At 33.5% G+C, this 15,235-nt stretch overlaps 1 protein-coding gene across 1 annotated transcript in view; it reads left to right on the top strand.

Annotated features, from left to right (window-relative positions):
• The window catches only part of LOC129220892 (uncharacterized), a 52,110-nt gene that overhangs the window by 25,402 nt on the left and 11,473 nt on the right, over positions 1–15,235 (top strand). The window contains exons 8-10 of the mRNA XM_054855326.1: positions 7,407–7,771; positions 12,169–12,502; positions 13,627–13,826. Coding sequence (XP_054711301.1) covers positions 7,407–7,771; positions 12,169–12,502; positions 13,627–13,826 — 899 coding nt within the window. The remainder of the gene's footprint in view (positions 1–7,406; positions 7,772–12,168; positions 12,503–13,626; positions 13,827–15,235) is intronic.

Raw genomic sequence — 15,235 nt, forward strand, 5'->3', positions numbered from 1 at the left:
AAAAAGTCGAAATAAATAAATATTGAGCTAAATAAATAATGAAACTCGACTCCGAGTCTTTGAATGAATTAAAATATTTTGACTCCCAACTCTGACTCCTTAACCCCAAAAGGAGATTGTCTCCGACTCCGCAGACATGGTTTTTACTGTGAAATAATTATTGTCAATAAGCTTTGTTTTAATTTTCACTCTAAAGATTTAATTTATGCATTCAGTTTTTGGTGAAGAAATTCTGAGTCCTTAATATTTCTAAATAAAAATATGCTAAGACGATTCTTTTTTTTTTTTTCTAGAACCAGTAATATGGGTGTTTGGGATGAAATGTTAAATATTTTAGGCAGGAATACTAATTGTCCCTTCTTGCTCCAAATGTTCATGTTTTGAATTTTTACTTCTCTAACCCCTCAGAAGAATGTTAAAGGTTAATGTTTTCTCCCTCCCCGTCCAAACATATATCATGACAATGAAACTGAAAAACTGAAAAAAAGAAAGAAAAAAAAAGGAGGAGAGGTGTCGCTATTTCCAAACTGGAGCTCACCAGGTGGCGCAAGTATCCGTCTCTCCCTCTCAATCTCGATCGTTCCATCGCTCAGTGCAGTTTATCTTTTCGCCGAAAAACGTATCGACTATCAACGAACTCCGTCCACCCTTGTTTCTTATCATCCTTCAATCGCTCTGAACACTCTGACATTTGATGCGTGCTGGCTTCCTAATGAAAAAAGGGGGGATTTACTTGTGTGTAAACACTGATAATTCCTTCACGAGTTCTAGTACTAATGCCTTCATGTTGAAATGAACATAGTGCGCTAAAATAGTTTTCCAGCAAGTTTTAATCTTAAAAATTGTGTAAATGAACAATGAAGGACATCGTATTCTGAAAATTGGTAAAGTAAATCTTCATTTATAATCTCTGTTAAATCGTCAAAAAACTTGTTTTTCATCTACTGCTTAAGATGCGTATTTTAGCTTTGCTTCAGTAAATATAAAAATAAATACTGGGAATTTCGTTTATCTTCATGATAGAACTTCGGGGAATAACAATCTTGTGCTTTTTTTCTTTCTTTTTTTCTTTCTTTTTTTTTTTTTTTTTTTGAGCTCAAAATGATGTTAACTGTAAAAAAAACTCTTTATTTTTCTTTTATGAAAGAAGTTATTAAAGTTAAAAAAATAATAATAAAAGTAAAAATAAATCAAATTTCGCAAGGTAAGTTTGTCAAATATTCTTTTTCGTCAACTCATCGCATTCACACAATTTTTTTTTTTAAATTTAAAAAGATACTTCACGTTGAATATTTATTGGTTCAAAAAAAATAATAAATAACATTGATGACAAAGGGGTTGGCGTGACATTTTTATCGAAAGATCTCGGCGAGTACACCTCAGTCTCATTCTCCATTTTTTAGTTGAACAATTTTTTTAAATCTTTAACAGATCAAAAAAACTTAACAGCAGTGCTTTCGAGGAAATTTAAAGTAAATATAAATCCCACCCAAACTTTAATGCCAATTCGCTTCAAACACACTTCATTGGAAATAACATTTGCAGTAGAATATGTACAAAAAAAAAGATGTTTCGTAAGTTGAATAGCATTTTAAAGGAATTTTTTGAGCAATTCAAATTTTTTATCACTAAAGCCTATGTGAGAATTTCAAATCTTTTTTCAGAGGAAATCAAAAATGCTTAAATTAATTTTTTTGGTATCGAAAAATTGTAAAAATTATGCAGATTCTAAATAAGTTCTAAATTGTTGTTTAAAAAAAAAATATTAATAAAAATCAAAAATGCCATCTCTTGTAGATAGTTTAAAGTTTATAGCATTTTTAATTTTAATTATTTTTTTTATTTTTGGGAAAAGAAAAAAAAAGAAATACAGAGTACTTTATTTTTTACCCGAAAAGAGAAACAGCAAATGGTGTAATATTTCATGATAACTATTTAGTTAGGTGAACTAATTCTATGCTCAGTGGTTTTTTTTTATAACAACGGGTCAAAGAAAGAAATCGGAGATACTTTATTTTCTTTCTTTAAAGAAAGTGTTGCAATCGATATTCTTATTGATAAAAATTATTAATTTTGAAGTTTCAATTTTCCAGAAAAGCTGTTTTTGTACTTTTAAAAAGATGCTACTACTTTATTTGCTTGTTTATTTATTTTTCCCTATTCAGATTCGAAATAGTACGCTGGGAAAAACATTTTTTTTTTTTTCGGTCTTCAATTTACCTCTTGTGAAGTTGTGCACTTAAACATTGGAAAAAATCACTCTGCTACATTAAATGTGGTCCAAACAAAAAAAACCGGTCTCTAAACTGTTAATTTTGCTGAAAAATAAAGTATTAGAATCTGAGAAACTGAATTCGCTAAACATTTTTTATCATCAAGTAGCTTTTACACATGAGGAAGACATTTTTACACTTGTTTTTTGGAAATCAGTCTTAAATATTAAAAAGATAGATATGATTTACAATCTTAACTTAAAAAGAGAATATACTAGAACCGATAGGAATGCTAGAAAATCAATGTTAGTTTTCGGGAACGTGGGCTCGTTTAGTACAAGGAGTTCAATTTTAGGTGCAAAATCGTCAATAATTTTGTCACTTCATATTCTTTCAATTTCTTCATTTTCTATTGACGAACTGCAAGGTTATTTAGCAAAAGGGATGTCTGGATTTTGCCAGATGTCTACTTATCCATGAGGTTTTTTCTTTCTTTTCTTTTTCTTTTATCTTCTTTTTTTAAACAAGCATGTGGTTTTTCGCCTCGAAACAAATCTCTGCTGTTCATTATTATTATTATTGTCTTTCTGTGATTTTAACGTTGTTTTACTGATTTTGACAAACAAATGGCTGATTTTTTTTGCCTTTATGTATTTTTAACCAGGGTTACGGAGTTGGAGTCCGACTGATTTTAAGGGGGAAGGAATCGGATTTGAGAGTTGGAAATGTTTAAAATCCCAAAAGTCGGAGTCGACCCTTTTATCTCTGAGGTCACGACTCCACCAGGCTGCGGTGTCGGAGTCTAGGAGTTGGACTAATTTTTGGATAAAAGAGTCGGAGTCAAAGGCTCCAAAATTCTTAGAACTGGAGTCGATTATTTTACCTCCGACACCGTAGCCCTGTTTCTTAATCAAATGAAATATGCTGGTGCTGAAATTTAAGAAGGTCTAAGGACGTTTAAACTTCTAATATTTTCGATTTTTAGAAAAAAAAGTCTGTTGTGCGTAATTTAATTCTGGAGAATTTGATACCTTGTTTATTACTATTCGCAAAAAACTTTTCCAGCTATCATACAAAAACGTAAACTATACTCATAGAGATCTTTGTTAACAGTAGTTTTTTAAGCCTCTTTTTCTCAGAAGTCTGTTTTTTGTCTTACGCGCATGTCTCAAAATCTTTTTTTGTATCTTCATAAAACTTTTCATTATGCTTTTCTGATCTTTATGACCTAAATATATATTAACCTAAAACTTTTTAAATCTAGTTTTTTTTAATTTAAAAATTAATATTAAATTAATACCAATTTACCAAAATTTTAGCAGAAAATAATTTTGAAAGAAATATGTTTCATTTTTAAGAACAGTTTAGGTTCACGTCAAAAAAACAGTTGCTAAACACACAGAAAAAGTTTAATGAATATATTTAGCAAGCTTTTTGGGATATCATTTGCGCGCAAAATGAAAAACAAACTTCTGAGAAAACGATACTTAAACAGCTGCTGGTAACAGAAATCTGTATGGTAATAGTTTACATTTTTTGTATGATTACTCAAAAAGTTTTTTGCCTGTGTTAATCAAAAAGGATGAAACCGTTCAGAATTACATTATGCATAACGTATAATTTTCCCCAGAAAATCGAAAATTTAGAATGTTAAAGATCTGCAGACCAATTTGTCCATTATTTTAATCCACTGGCTAATAAAAAAACCAAAGGATCTAACAGAGTGTAATGAGTTTCTATATTTTGAATACCCCCCTTATTTTGCAATAGCGAATCCTTTGTTCTTTGGAAGCAAAACCGTTTTTAAAAAAGAGTAATGCGTCATTCTGTGATTACATAGTGTTTAATGCTTAAGGAAGTCAAGAAAGGACAAAAAAAATAATAATAAAGCGCATAATAAATGACTATGAATCTTTTGAAGGTCGGATTGCAGTGCGTGAATGAAACGAAACGTCACTTTGGAGGTCAAATTATGCGTTCGCTCTCTTGGTGTAGGAGTGCGTTTATCATATTTGTGTGTGCTTTAGTTTTTAACCGATTAGCAGGCCCGTCATTTAAGTGATCGGTGGTGGAGGGGAAGGGTGAATTCACCCCCCAACTTATTATAAATCCAGTTTTATTCGTATTTGTTGTTTTCCTCCCTTTTAAATGCTTAGAGTACAAAACCTTTGCCTCTTTTGTCCCCCTTTTTTGAAATGACGGGCCTGCCGATAAGCTCAAACTTTTTTTCTCAGACACTATGAGAGAAAAGCACCCCCCACCTCCCACCAAGGAGGTGGGAGGTGGGGGACATGGTGCAAACTATTCCATTGAAATTTAAGAGAAGGTGTTTTAAGGGGGTTTTTTCTCTTTTTTTAATGGGTTTCCCGATTTGGGGGTTGGTCTTGGCAGTTTGAGGGAGTGCGTCCTTGTTTTTTTAGGAGGGGCAGGGAGAAGAGCACCCCTGAGAAAAGGAATAACTGTTTTACATTACATTTTTTTTTATCAAGCGCGTTAATTCTATTTAATATCATTCAGGAGTTAGTGAAATTGTGGCCGCTTGTGGCAAGATGGAGGGAGGAGTTGACAAAAAGTGTGACATCCCGTAATTTTCATAAGAATATGTTTATGAAAGGTAGCGGACATGTGACAAAAGGGGAAGGTGATCAATAAAGGTTGAAAAAAGTGCAACATCATTTATATACAGCCTCCAGTAAGATTTACTCAATAAATAAGGTTCAGTTTGAAATTTAATCCGTTACAGTTTAAAATGAAATATCGAATCTGTCTCAGTTGACAAGCGGGGCTGTTGCAAGCCTCTGCGGGACTTAGGAAAAGTGAGGAAAGTGACACAAAAAGAAATTAAAATTTCTCAAGATTTCATAACCAAAAATCATTTTCTAATAACAAGCAAAAAAAAAAACATTCTCTGCTGTTGACTTCAATTACAAGCTAAACCAAAAATCTTTTAATCTTTAGATGGAACATAGAGAGGGACACAACTGTGCTATTCCGAAATATTTTAGTTAATGGAGTAAACAGAATCAAGATCGTTTATAACAAAAGGAAGTTAGTAAACATCCAAATTTTCATAAAGTTGCTGTAGGTGCTAGCAGTTCCGAAACCATAGGCGTTCATTTGTTTAGAACTTTTAGTTTTTATTTTCGTGAAATAATTCAATCCACCTAATAAAAAATCATTTTTCAATCTATTATTAATTTTTAACTTGAAAACGTGAGTGGGCAAGGCCCCTTTACTCTTGGCAGTAAGCGGGTCGTTGTTCCCCTTGCCCCCCATATAAACCGCGTATGTATTGGATATACGATTTTTCTGAGCTGGGGCAAATTTTGAAGCTGATATTTTTTTTTTTTTTTTTGTAAGATTCATATCTAGGATCAGCTAACAAAACCACAGCAATAGGGTTAATAATTTGCCATTTCCCCCACAGTTTCGCTTGCTCCCCTTAGATCCGACTCTGAAAACGAATAACGTACCTTCTTCATTATGTTTATACTACATTAAACAAGTTGGGAATGGCTCACGAAAGTGGAGTAAAGCCAGTTATGCAACTTCAAAAGGCAAATCAACCTATGAGGGTCTTGTGAGGTCTATTTAAACCGTTTGATGCAGGAAATGATTTGTTAAAATATATTCTCAAAATTAAATATCAGGCAAATAATCTGCTTTCTTGTTATTTGTGCTGTTCCCCTTTTCTTAATATTTTTAGTTATTTATTTTCTCCCATTTAAAATTTCTACGTTTTTCTGACTTTCGTAACCGTAATCTAGCCTGTTTCTTCGAATAGGGGAGGGTGGCCCAAAGCGGGTAGGTTAACGAAGAACTCTCGAAAGTTGTAGTTTTTTTATTTTTATCGCGACAATTTTGGTTTTATATCCCAGCAGGGTTTTTAAACTTCAAAATAAAAAGTGATTTTTGCATTTTTTTCAATCACAATATTTATTTATTATTAAACATTACAGACACTTGAAAAACCAGCTTTACACTACCAGGGGGCCTAAAGCGGGTAAGCCATTCGGGTAAAGCGGGTAAGCTTAACTAATTGTGATAGTGGTACATTTGCTAATCAAATATGAAGTTATAAATGATTAAATTAATTAACTAGCTACTGCCATTATAAAAAATCCAATTTAATTTGAAAATGTAAGTCAGCACTTTTTTTTCATAAAACAAAGAAATAACTGATTAAATTAGCAGGCTAACTAATTGCCATCGTAAAAAATAACTTTTTAAATTTATACTTATCATATTGAAATAGAAAATCTAAGTCAGCACATGTGTCAAGAAATAGTAAATAAATATATGATTAAATCATATATTTATTTATGCCAGTAATGTATATAATAAATAAATATATTACCCGATTTGCCCTACCCGCTTTGCCCGAAGGCACGCTTTTTATTTCAATAATTATAACCTTAAATTTTAAAAAGAAACAAGCAAAATAGTCAAAGTAGTGTGTAGGCGAATGGTGTCAGAAAGACGTAATATCGATATTAAGAAAAATAAATTGATCTTCGACTAATCATAAGTTACATACCTTCAGTTGTTTTTAGATATGTATAATTTTTCTTCATTTAAGCCTGGTTACGCCATGCCGCTTCACTGCTGCTTCGCTGTGACTGATTGAAACTCGGGGGGTGTCGGGTGAACACGACGCAGGCATACATCGCAGCTAGCACACCATGCGGCGGCATACAAATGCCTACCCGCTTTGAGCCACCCTCCCCTATTTACCGTCACTTGCGACTTGTGTTCTATCCATGGCTGTTCAGTTAAAGGTTAGTTCATTTGAAGGCCCTCGGGAAGTTGAAATTTTTTTGGACCTTCCCATTTGGGTAGAAAAATCCTTGTGAAGCATTTTCTGCATCTCTCTGAAAACGAGCCAGTCCTTACTACACATTCATTCTTCCTTTTTGTGTTATAATATTGTAATTTATTGTATTTCTTTATTTTATTGCCTTTTTTTTGTACATATGATTTTTTTTCTAACTGCGTTGCTCTACAATTCGATGCAATTTCGGTTCAATGTTTTTACTGCGTGGTATTTATTTATTTATTTATTTATTTATTTTTTAATTTTTTATTTATTTCTCCATTTATTTTTTTTTTCAACTTTTTCCTTATTGTTTTTACAAACTTTTTGTCAATAATTATTAAGTCATCTCTTCCCATTTCTAGGCACTTCAATGCATAAAAATCTCATTTCGTAAAGATGTTTTTAGACTTACCTTCCGTTTTTTCCGAGCAAGTGATATTTTCTGCAACTCTAGTCGCTGTTGTGCTACTTTTATTATACCATCTAAGAAACAGAGGCTTGCCTCCGGGACCAATAGGACTGCCATATTTTGGACTTCTGTTTTCCTTAAAAGACGAGAACAGCCATCTTCAGTGTAATGAGCTGAAAGCTAAGTATGGAGATATCTTCAGCTTCACTGTAACAGGAAAACTTTACATTAGTTTTGGAACAGTGAAGTTAATAAGGGAAGCTCATTTGTCCCATTCTGACTGCTTCGAACGAACGATAGACTACACTATGTTATCGTACATCTTCAAAGACGGTGAGTATTAAAAAAATAAAATGCAGCATTTTTTTTTTTTTAATGTAAAGAAACAGTTATCAAGCAAATTACTGTACTAATATTAATAGTGTTTTTTTTTTTATTGAAATTGCATTCTACATTTGTTTCTAAACGCTACACCAAAAACAATTCAGAAACCTTCCTAGAAAATAAAGGGCAGCTAATGTGCTCAATTTCTGCGAGGAACATATATCTTGCAAACATCAGGATCGTTTTACACTAAAAGTCAGTAACCTTCCTGAAATTATCTTAAAATATTTCTGATGAATTCAAAAATCTTCCCGATAAAAACCAGTCATGTATCTGGAACAAATTAGGAACCTTTAGAGACAACTTTTATCGTTAAAAAAATTATAGCTCGACACCTTGCTGATTTACCAAGAAAGCTGCTACAGCATTATTGCAACCGTGGTCAAAGCGAAGACCGAAATTAAGGTAAGTAAGTACCCAGCAACTTACTTGCCTGCAACTCTTGCAATGCTACAGAATCCATGTACTTACATTTCGCTCCCATTTGGGGCTTAGTCAATTCGGTCGGACCGGAATCGAACTGAAGCCGATTCAATTAGTAAGTATGCTCAGTTAATCTTTAAACTGGTAGTTAAAAATATTTTACACAACTGTGAGAAGATCACAATCTAGCTACTTGTAGCTGTTAAGGATTTTTTTTTTTTCAAAGATGCTTGAATTTCACTGGAAATTGATGAAAATCTGTGAAATCTCGGAACGTTGCCCGAAACTAATCTGTGAAGTTTTGAAATTTTCTTTCGGTGAAATTTTCTTTCTCTCTTCTTATGTACGGAGTGCCTGCTATAGTTCATTGTCACTCCAATAACATCTATAGTCCTAAAAATGGAAGCATAGGTAAAGTAAATTTGGGCATCGAACGTTCGTTCCGTATGTTCGATGACCAACCCGCAACACGTGTGCCACAATGCGCCACGGCGGAGTATAAGGAGTGGCACGTGAAGTCTGATTGAAAAACTTAAAAATGGGAGAAATTTAGACAATTTAAATGAATGTCAAACTCAATAAAACCCTACTCTATATTCTAAGAAAATCTTTAAAAAATCTTTTAAATTATATTGATATAATGTCGTCGAAATCTAGCCAATATAAGCTTTATCAAGAAATATAGTTGTGCGTCGCATAGAGGACGCGAGCGAGGAGGATGGAGCACAAATTGTCTGAATTATAATATTGCAAGCACCAAGGATGAATGCAAGAGAGGGGCGAGGGGGCTATCTCCCCTCCTTTGAAAGACTCTACACCAGCAATGTTTCGAAATTTAAGTCCTAAAAACGAAAGTGTAGGGCATCTTTGTTAGAGGAAAGAATGGGATTTGGAACTCCCTCCCGAAAAATTTCAGAGTTGAAATTTCAAAAGGCATTTTTATTAGATAGACTTTGGTAAAGTTCGGATGAGGAGACAATTTTCAAAATTTAAAACGTACATAATCTCAGGTAGTGCTAAGGAAAAAGGTAGAGGCTCAGTGACTTTCCTCCGGTAATTTTTCGAAACTGAAGTTCCAATAAACGCAATTTTAGAAGCAGGCCCGGATCTGCGTACCCGCAGACCCCGCAGTGGTCTGCGTGTACGAGGGGGGCGAGGCACATCTGGCCGAAGAAATTGAAAAAGAGAAAAACTAGCATTTTGTCTTAACGTTGAAAATCTACACAGCTGGCCTCTGAGGAGGGGCCCTACAGATTTTGTTGCATGGGGGGGGGGAGGCAAAAGTTTTTGATCCGCGCCTGTTTAGAAGACTTTCTTAGGGGGAAGGGTGTTTTCAAAATATTTCCCCGGAAATATTACGACATTGAAGGTCTAAAACCGCAGTTTTAGAATAACTTTGGTAATGAAAAAGATAAGAAATAAGTTTCGGAACCTCCGTGGCTAAATCTCTATGTATTAGTAGTTTAAAATAAAAATGATGCTGTGACATTACACAGAATGTGTAGTTAAATACATTTGCAAGTTACATGAATGATAATTTCGATATTGCAGAAGAACTTCTTGATTTGCGTCAACTATTTTCAGATACAAAAGAAGACATTTTTAAAGAACTAAAAATGCAATTTATTTTAAGAAAGCAGAGGGGAGGAATTTAGGTATTGTTTGTGTGTACAGATGGAGCGACTTGGGTAAAATAAAAGGTTTCTGTTACATTGCTTGAAAATTATTTGGGAAGAATAGGGTTTCAGCAAAACATTGTATTGTGTGTCATGAAGCTTTGAAAGTAACTTTTTTTTTTCTTTTCAATTAATTCTTAATGTACTAGACTCACCCGTCAAGGTATGACCAGTGAAAAGTGCTCCTTCATTTGAGTGAAGCAACTGCCTGTTTGGAGATATTTCGATTGTTAACTTTTAGGTCGCAAAATTTTGGGGAATTCATTGCTCCGATCTGGCAAAATCACCGAGATCAAATTATTTAAACTCTTTTTCGTGCCCAAAAATTGGGAACAATTGAAAAAAATAAAAAAAAGAATATCAGCTACCGAACAAAATTCAATAAACATTGTCAATTGTAAAGTAATTCCCGTTTATGAATAATTTCATTGCTGGTGACGTTAGAGGGTTACTCTGTCAGTGATTTTGGCTATTATATATAAGAGGATTTTAGTGCATTGAAAAAACTGAAAGTGGCGTTCTGAACTTTTTTTTTGTTTTCCAAAAAGTGGCACTCTTCATAAAAAGATTGGCCACTCCACGCATCACAATACAGCACCCTCATCGTCACTTGGCGGATAAGTTCGGAGTTAACATTACTATGCCAGATGCGGTACGAGATACCGGAAAAACGTCAATACAAAGTAATTCAGCATCATCAAATTAAGAGGGGAAAAAAGATACCTATCGCACAAAAATGTTTAAAATAGGGGAATAAAATACAACTTTGTTTGATCGCGTCGATCAAAACTGCACTTGCAGGAAATGAGCCTCACCTACCAGTAATGCACGAAATGGTGTGCATTTAAGCATAAATATACATCTGGACGCGGGACAGCACTTCGAGCTGCACATAGTACGACATGGAAGAGGACGCGTCGGTATAAGCATGCATAATACCGGTTTCAAAGTTCGTGCAATGTTGGTGAAGGAGTTCTATACGCTTTCTGCTTGATCTATCCTTAGCGAAAAAAAGTTTTGAGTATTCAAGTCAGGTGAATGTGGAGGGGATTCTACGCAACCATCACACTCGACGACTCCTAATTGGAATGCATTTTATGCGGCAATTTTTTAACATTACTGTTCGGAAGATGTCTTTTCTTTCTGAATTTGATGATGATGAAAAACTTTGTGTCTGACTTTTTTCCCGTATACAGTACCGTTACTGAGATTAGAGCACTGACTCTGAGTTTGCCTTCTGGTGGCTCCGTAAATGACTTCACTGTTTAGTGCATGGTAACTATACTATACCTACCCTCCACTTTTAAGACTATAGCTCTTACTATTGAGAAATTATTGGGGTGACAAAGGACTTGAAAATGTTACCGTGTCAGATCGAAATAGGAGAATATTGCCGTTCACCGGTGATTCGTCGCAAATATTCGGTCTTTAGTGGATATCTAAGGTATGTGGATGTTGATATTCCCTTGGTAATGTCGACATTTACCAGATTTTTTACTTTTTGCAATTTTATATACGTATGAAAATGTGCACTTTTTGTTTAAAAATGACTTAGTAAAATTAAGAACAAATTTTCCCACTTATTTCTGATTTTCCTTTTGTTGGTTGATTTATTCAATTTTAATGCCGCAAGAGCCCTTAAGGGCTATACTACACCAGATTTTTTCCTTTTCATTTCATTCTTCCTAAATTCATTTTACTCGCTGAACTCTAAATAGCCTAAGTAATCTTGATAAGGGGATTTCTACCCTGTTACAAGTTCAGGAAATTTTTATGGTAAATATTACTGTAAAATAGAGTGTTTACAATACAGAAAAATTTACAGTAAATTGTACCGACAAAATAAACGATTGCAGCGCCAATTGATTAACCATATGACTTGAAGAGCGAAGCAGATAACACCGTATTTCCCTCACTCGATGTGGCCCAACTTGTATAGTGGACAGCTAATAGTGGGCAGCAAAGCCGCCTGCCAATCCGAAGGTCTCGAGTTTGAACCTGCAACTCGCGTTTTTAACTCTCGTTTTTTAACTCTACCGCAAAATTTTACAGTAAAATTAGATTTTACGGTGAAAATTACTGGCAAGAAGGATGCCTTTAAGTTTTACCGTGTAATTCCAAGATGTTTTGTAAATATTGTAGTGTATTCAAATCTGTAACTTGCTAAAGAGTTACAAATTAAGTTACAAATCATGAAACTTTTTATCAAACATCACTAGTATTATTAACATTTTTCTCTTCCAAAAGCTGTCGGTTTCGTAAATGGGGAAAAATGGAAAGCACAGAGAAAGTTTTTCACCCAAGCTTTTAGAGAATACGGCATGGTTACATTCAGAGACAATGCGGCAGGGCCGATTTACGACCAGGTTCAGAAGGCAATGGACGAGTTTCGAGCTTCAAATGGGGAGCCTATCAAAATCGCACAACTTCTCACTGATAAGTGCTGCACCGTTATGCGGCAGATGCTTTTTGGCGAAGACGGAATATCTCAGGAAGAATTGATGGAGATGAACAGAGCCTATGAGACCATAATGAAAGGAATGACAGTGACAAAACTCCTGATTGCTGGCCCAGTAGCAAAGTAAGAAACTGTTAGCTTATTTAATGTCTTTTCAACAACAAGGCAAAAAATGTTCTTTCAAAAAGTAGTTTTTAACCAGGGGTGCCCACGGGAGAAGGGGGATTATGGTGCAAGTTTCGACATCAGAATTGGGGATGAGGTTTAAATTTTTTTTAAATTTATTTATTTAAATGTACTTATTGATTTGTGTGTTTTATTTTAAGTTATTTGTTTTATTTTATTTTATTTCATTTCATTACTTTATTTAGTTAGTGTGTGTGCGTGTATGTTTATATGTCATTGGCTTGGCACAGAACTTTTCTAATAAAATAATTATTATTAATTTATAAATGAAGAAATAAATAAAAAAAATTTCAAAAATAAATAAAATTTAAAAAAAAAAGCTAAAAATGAAAAATTAAAGAAGAGAAAGAGGGTCAAGAATTTTTTTTTTTTGGGGGGGGGGGGCGGATTTGGGGCTTTGTTCTTATGGGGGATGGGCACCCCAGTTTTGAACTAAATTTTCTGTCATGGAATAGCTTTTAGTTGAATCAAACTCAAACTCACAGTTTTATTCAATAAAAAATCTAAATTTTTTAAACAATTTGTATCAGGTTGACAGTTAAAATATTTTTTAATTCAGCTTGGTAAGGAGTAGGACTTTTCGTTCAAAAATCGTTTCAACAGCTTAACATAAGGGAATTGATCATAAAGTAGATTTTTAACACAAATGCGCATAACAAAACATAACTAAAATGCAACCCGTCATACCAAACGAAACAAGCACGTCTGTACTTTTTGGAACAATTGCAGAAGACGTTAGCCGTCCAGTGGTTCAATGGTGAAGTAATTCAAATTTACAGATTCATCGCCAAATTTAGGGTAAAATAGTAAGTTTTCTAAAATCAAATTCAGTTTGGCGATATCTCGCCAATTTCCCTTCTAGCCTATACGGAACCTTATGCAAACAGATAACTTAGCAGGGAAAACATCTCACAAGCGAAGGTTTTTAAACATAAGTAATTTTGAATGAAAATTAATAAAATGAACGCAAAAGTTACGAAATTACAACGCATTAGGTCATAAAAAGAACGTGTACCCGAAAAAGTAGTTATTAGAATATTATTAGTTATCTTTCTCTTTAGATATGTGATTGTCCCCTTGATTCCCGATTGCCGCAATGCTATATCAAGTCATCATTATATGGCGAAGCTACTGACAAAAACTGTTGAAAGACATGAAAGAAATTTCGATGAAAATAATGTACGAGATGTCATCGACAGCTATTTGAAAGAAAGAAAAGACAGACAAAGAAAAAATGATTCTTCTGCCCAATACTTCTCAAGTAGGTGAAACTGATCAAACTTATGGCTGGAAAAATTTTTAAATCTGTATAAGATTATCGAAATTATGCCAGCCTTTGTGTGGTAATGTCTCAGTAAAATGGATTTTGAAAGAAGAACCAGAGTCGAAAAATTATATTTTAAATTAATAAATGTTTATAATAATGTTGTTTCTAATCAAAATCGCACAATTAGAGCACCTAGCTAAACGTGCAACCAGGAAAATTATAAATCTATAGATACCTGGTTCGATGCTCAGTTTTCTGTCGTTCACCAGGAGTAGCGATGACATACATACATACAAAAATATAATCAACTTTTTATAATTTTTAATTTTAGATTGATTGATAAGCTCTATCTTATTTCATTATATTTTTTATTATTTAAGAGTTTAAAAAAAAATTTAAATGCTATAGTTACTATACAATATCACTTTTGTAAGCAAATGAAAAAATACAACAAAGAAAAAAATATTTCATATCATTGTTTAATATGAAATTAAGTGTTTCAATCACAGTGAACTGAAATCATTAAAAGTATCGATTCAAACAACTGCACAGCAGTATACCGGCAATAGAGAAATTAAGAAAAGAAAATTGAACTGTAGTATTTTCTATTTCTAGGTAAATAAATAACTGAAATAAAAGTGTAAAATGAGGTTTTATTCAATTACTTATTTTCATTTTTTTGTTAAAAATTTGGAGGTAAAATACTAGCAGAGAAAGTATTATCCCTGAAATAACAAGAAAAGCGCCCAGTAAAGACTTGTCCCTTGATCCTTTCTCTCGAGACAGCCCTTCGTATTCCCCTTGGTGAGATAAATCGTTTGTGATCATTGGTTACTAGTTGTTTAAATCAGGGTTGGCAAAAACCCGGGTTTTTTTTAAAAAGCCCATGGACCTAGGGTTTTTGGGTTTTTTTAAATAAAACCCAAAAAAACCCAGCTAAAGCTGGGTTTTTTAAAATAAGTGTGGGTTTTTTGTCTTTTTTTAGGCAAAATGTGGGATACTTGTAGCATATTGTAGCGTAAGTATATGGACAAAGCACAAAAATTGTCTTGGGGTAAAAAAAAGCTGGAAAATTCAGCGTTTTCTGAAGAAAAGTAAAAGACAACAAAAGTCAAGAATGGTGAAGTTTCAGATTTTTTAGTTTCCATGATTACCAACAGTTAAGGCAAAGTTACTTTTCGAGTGATAAAATCTATTGTTCGTTTTTAATCACTGCTTTTTTTTTTTTTTTTGCATTTTACTTTATTGTATTTCATTTTGTTGTGCAAAACTACTGTAGAACCTCAAGTCGTTTAAATCCCTTTTTACTGAATTCCAACTTAATCAAGACATTTCTTTGAATTTTATGTTGCCTGTTTTTCTAATTCTGTGTACAGAGTAAGAAATATTAAACTTTTTCGTAA

The sequence above is a fragment of the Uloborus diversus genome, chromosome 4, assembly GCF_026930045.1.
Source record: "Uloborus diversus isolate 005 chromosome 4, Udiv.v.3.1, whole genome shotgun sequence".
NCBI lineage: Eukaryota > Metazoa > Arthropoda > Arachnida > Araneae > Uloboridae > Uloborus > Uloborus diversus.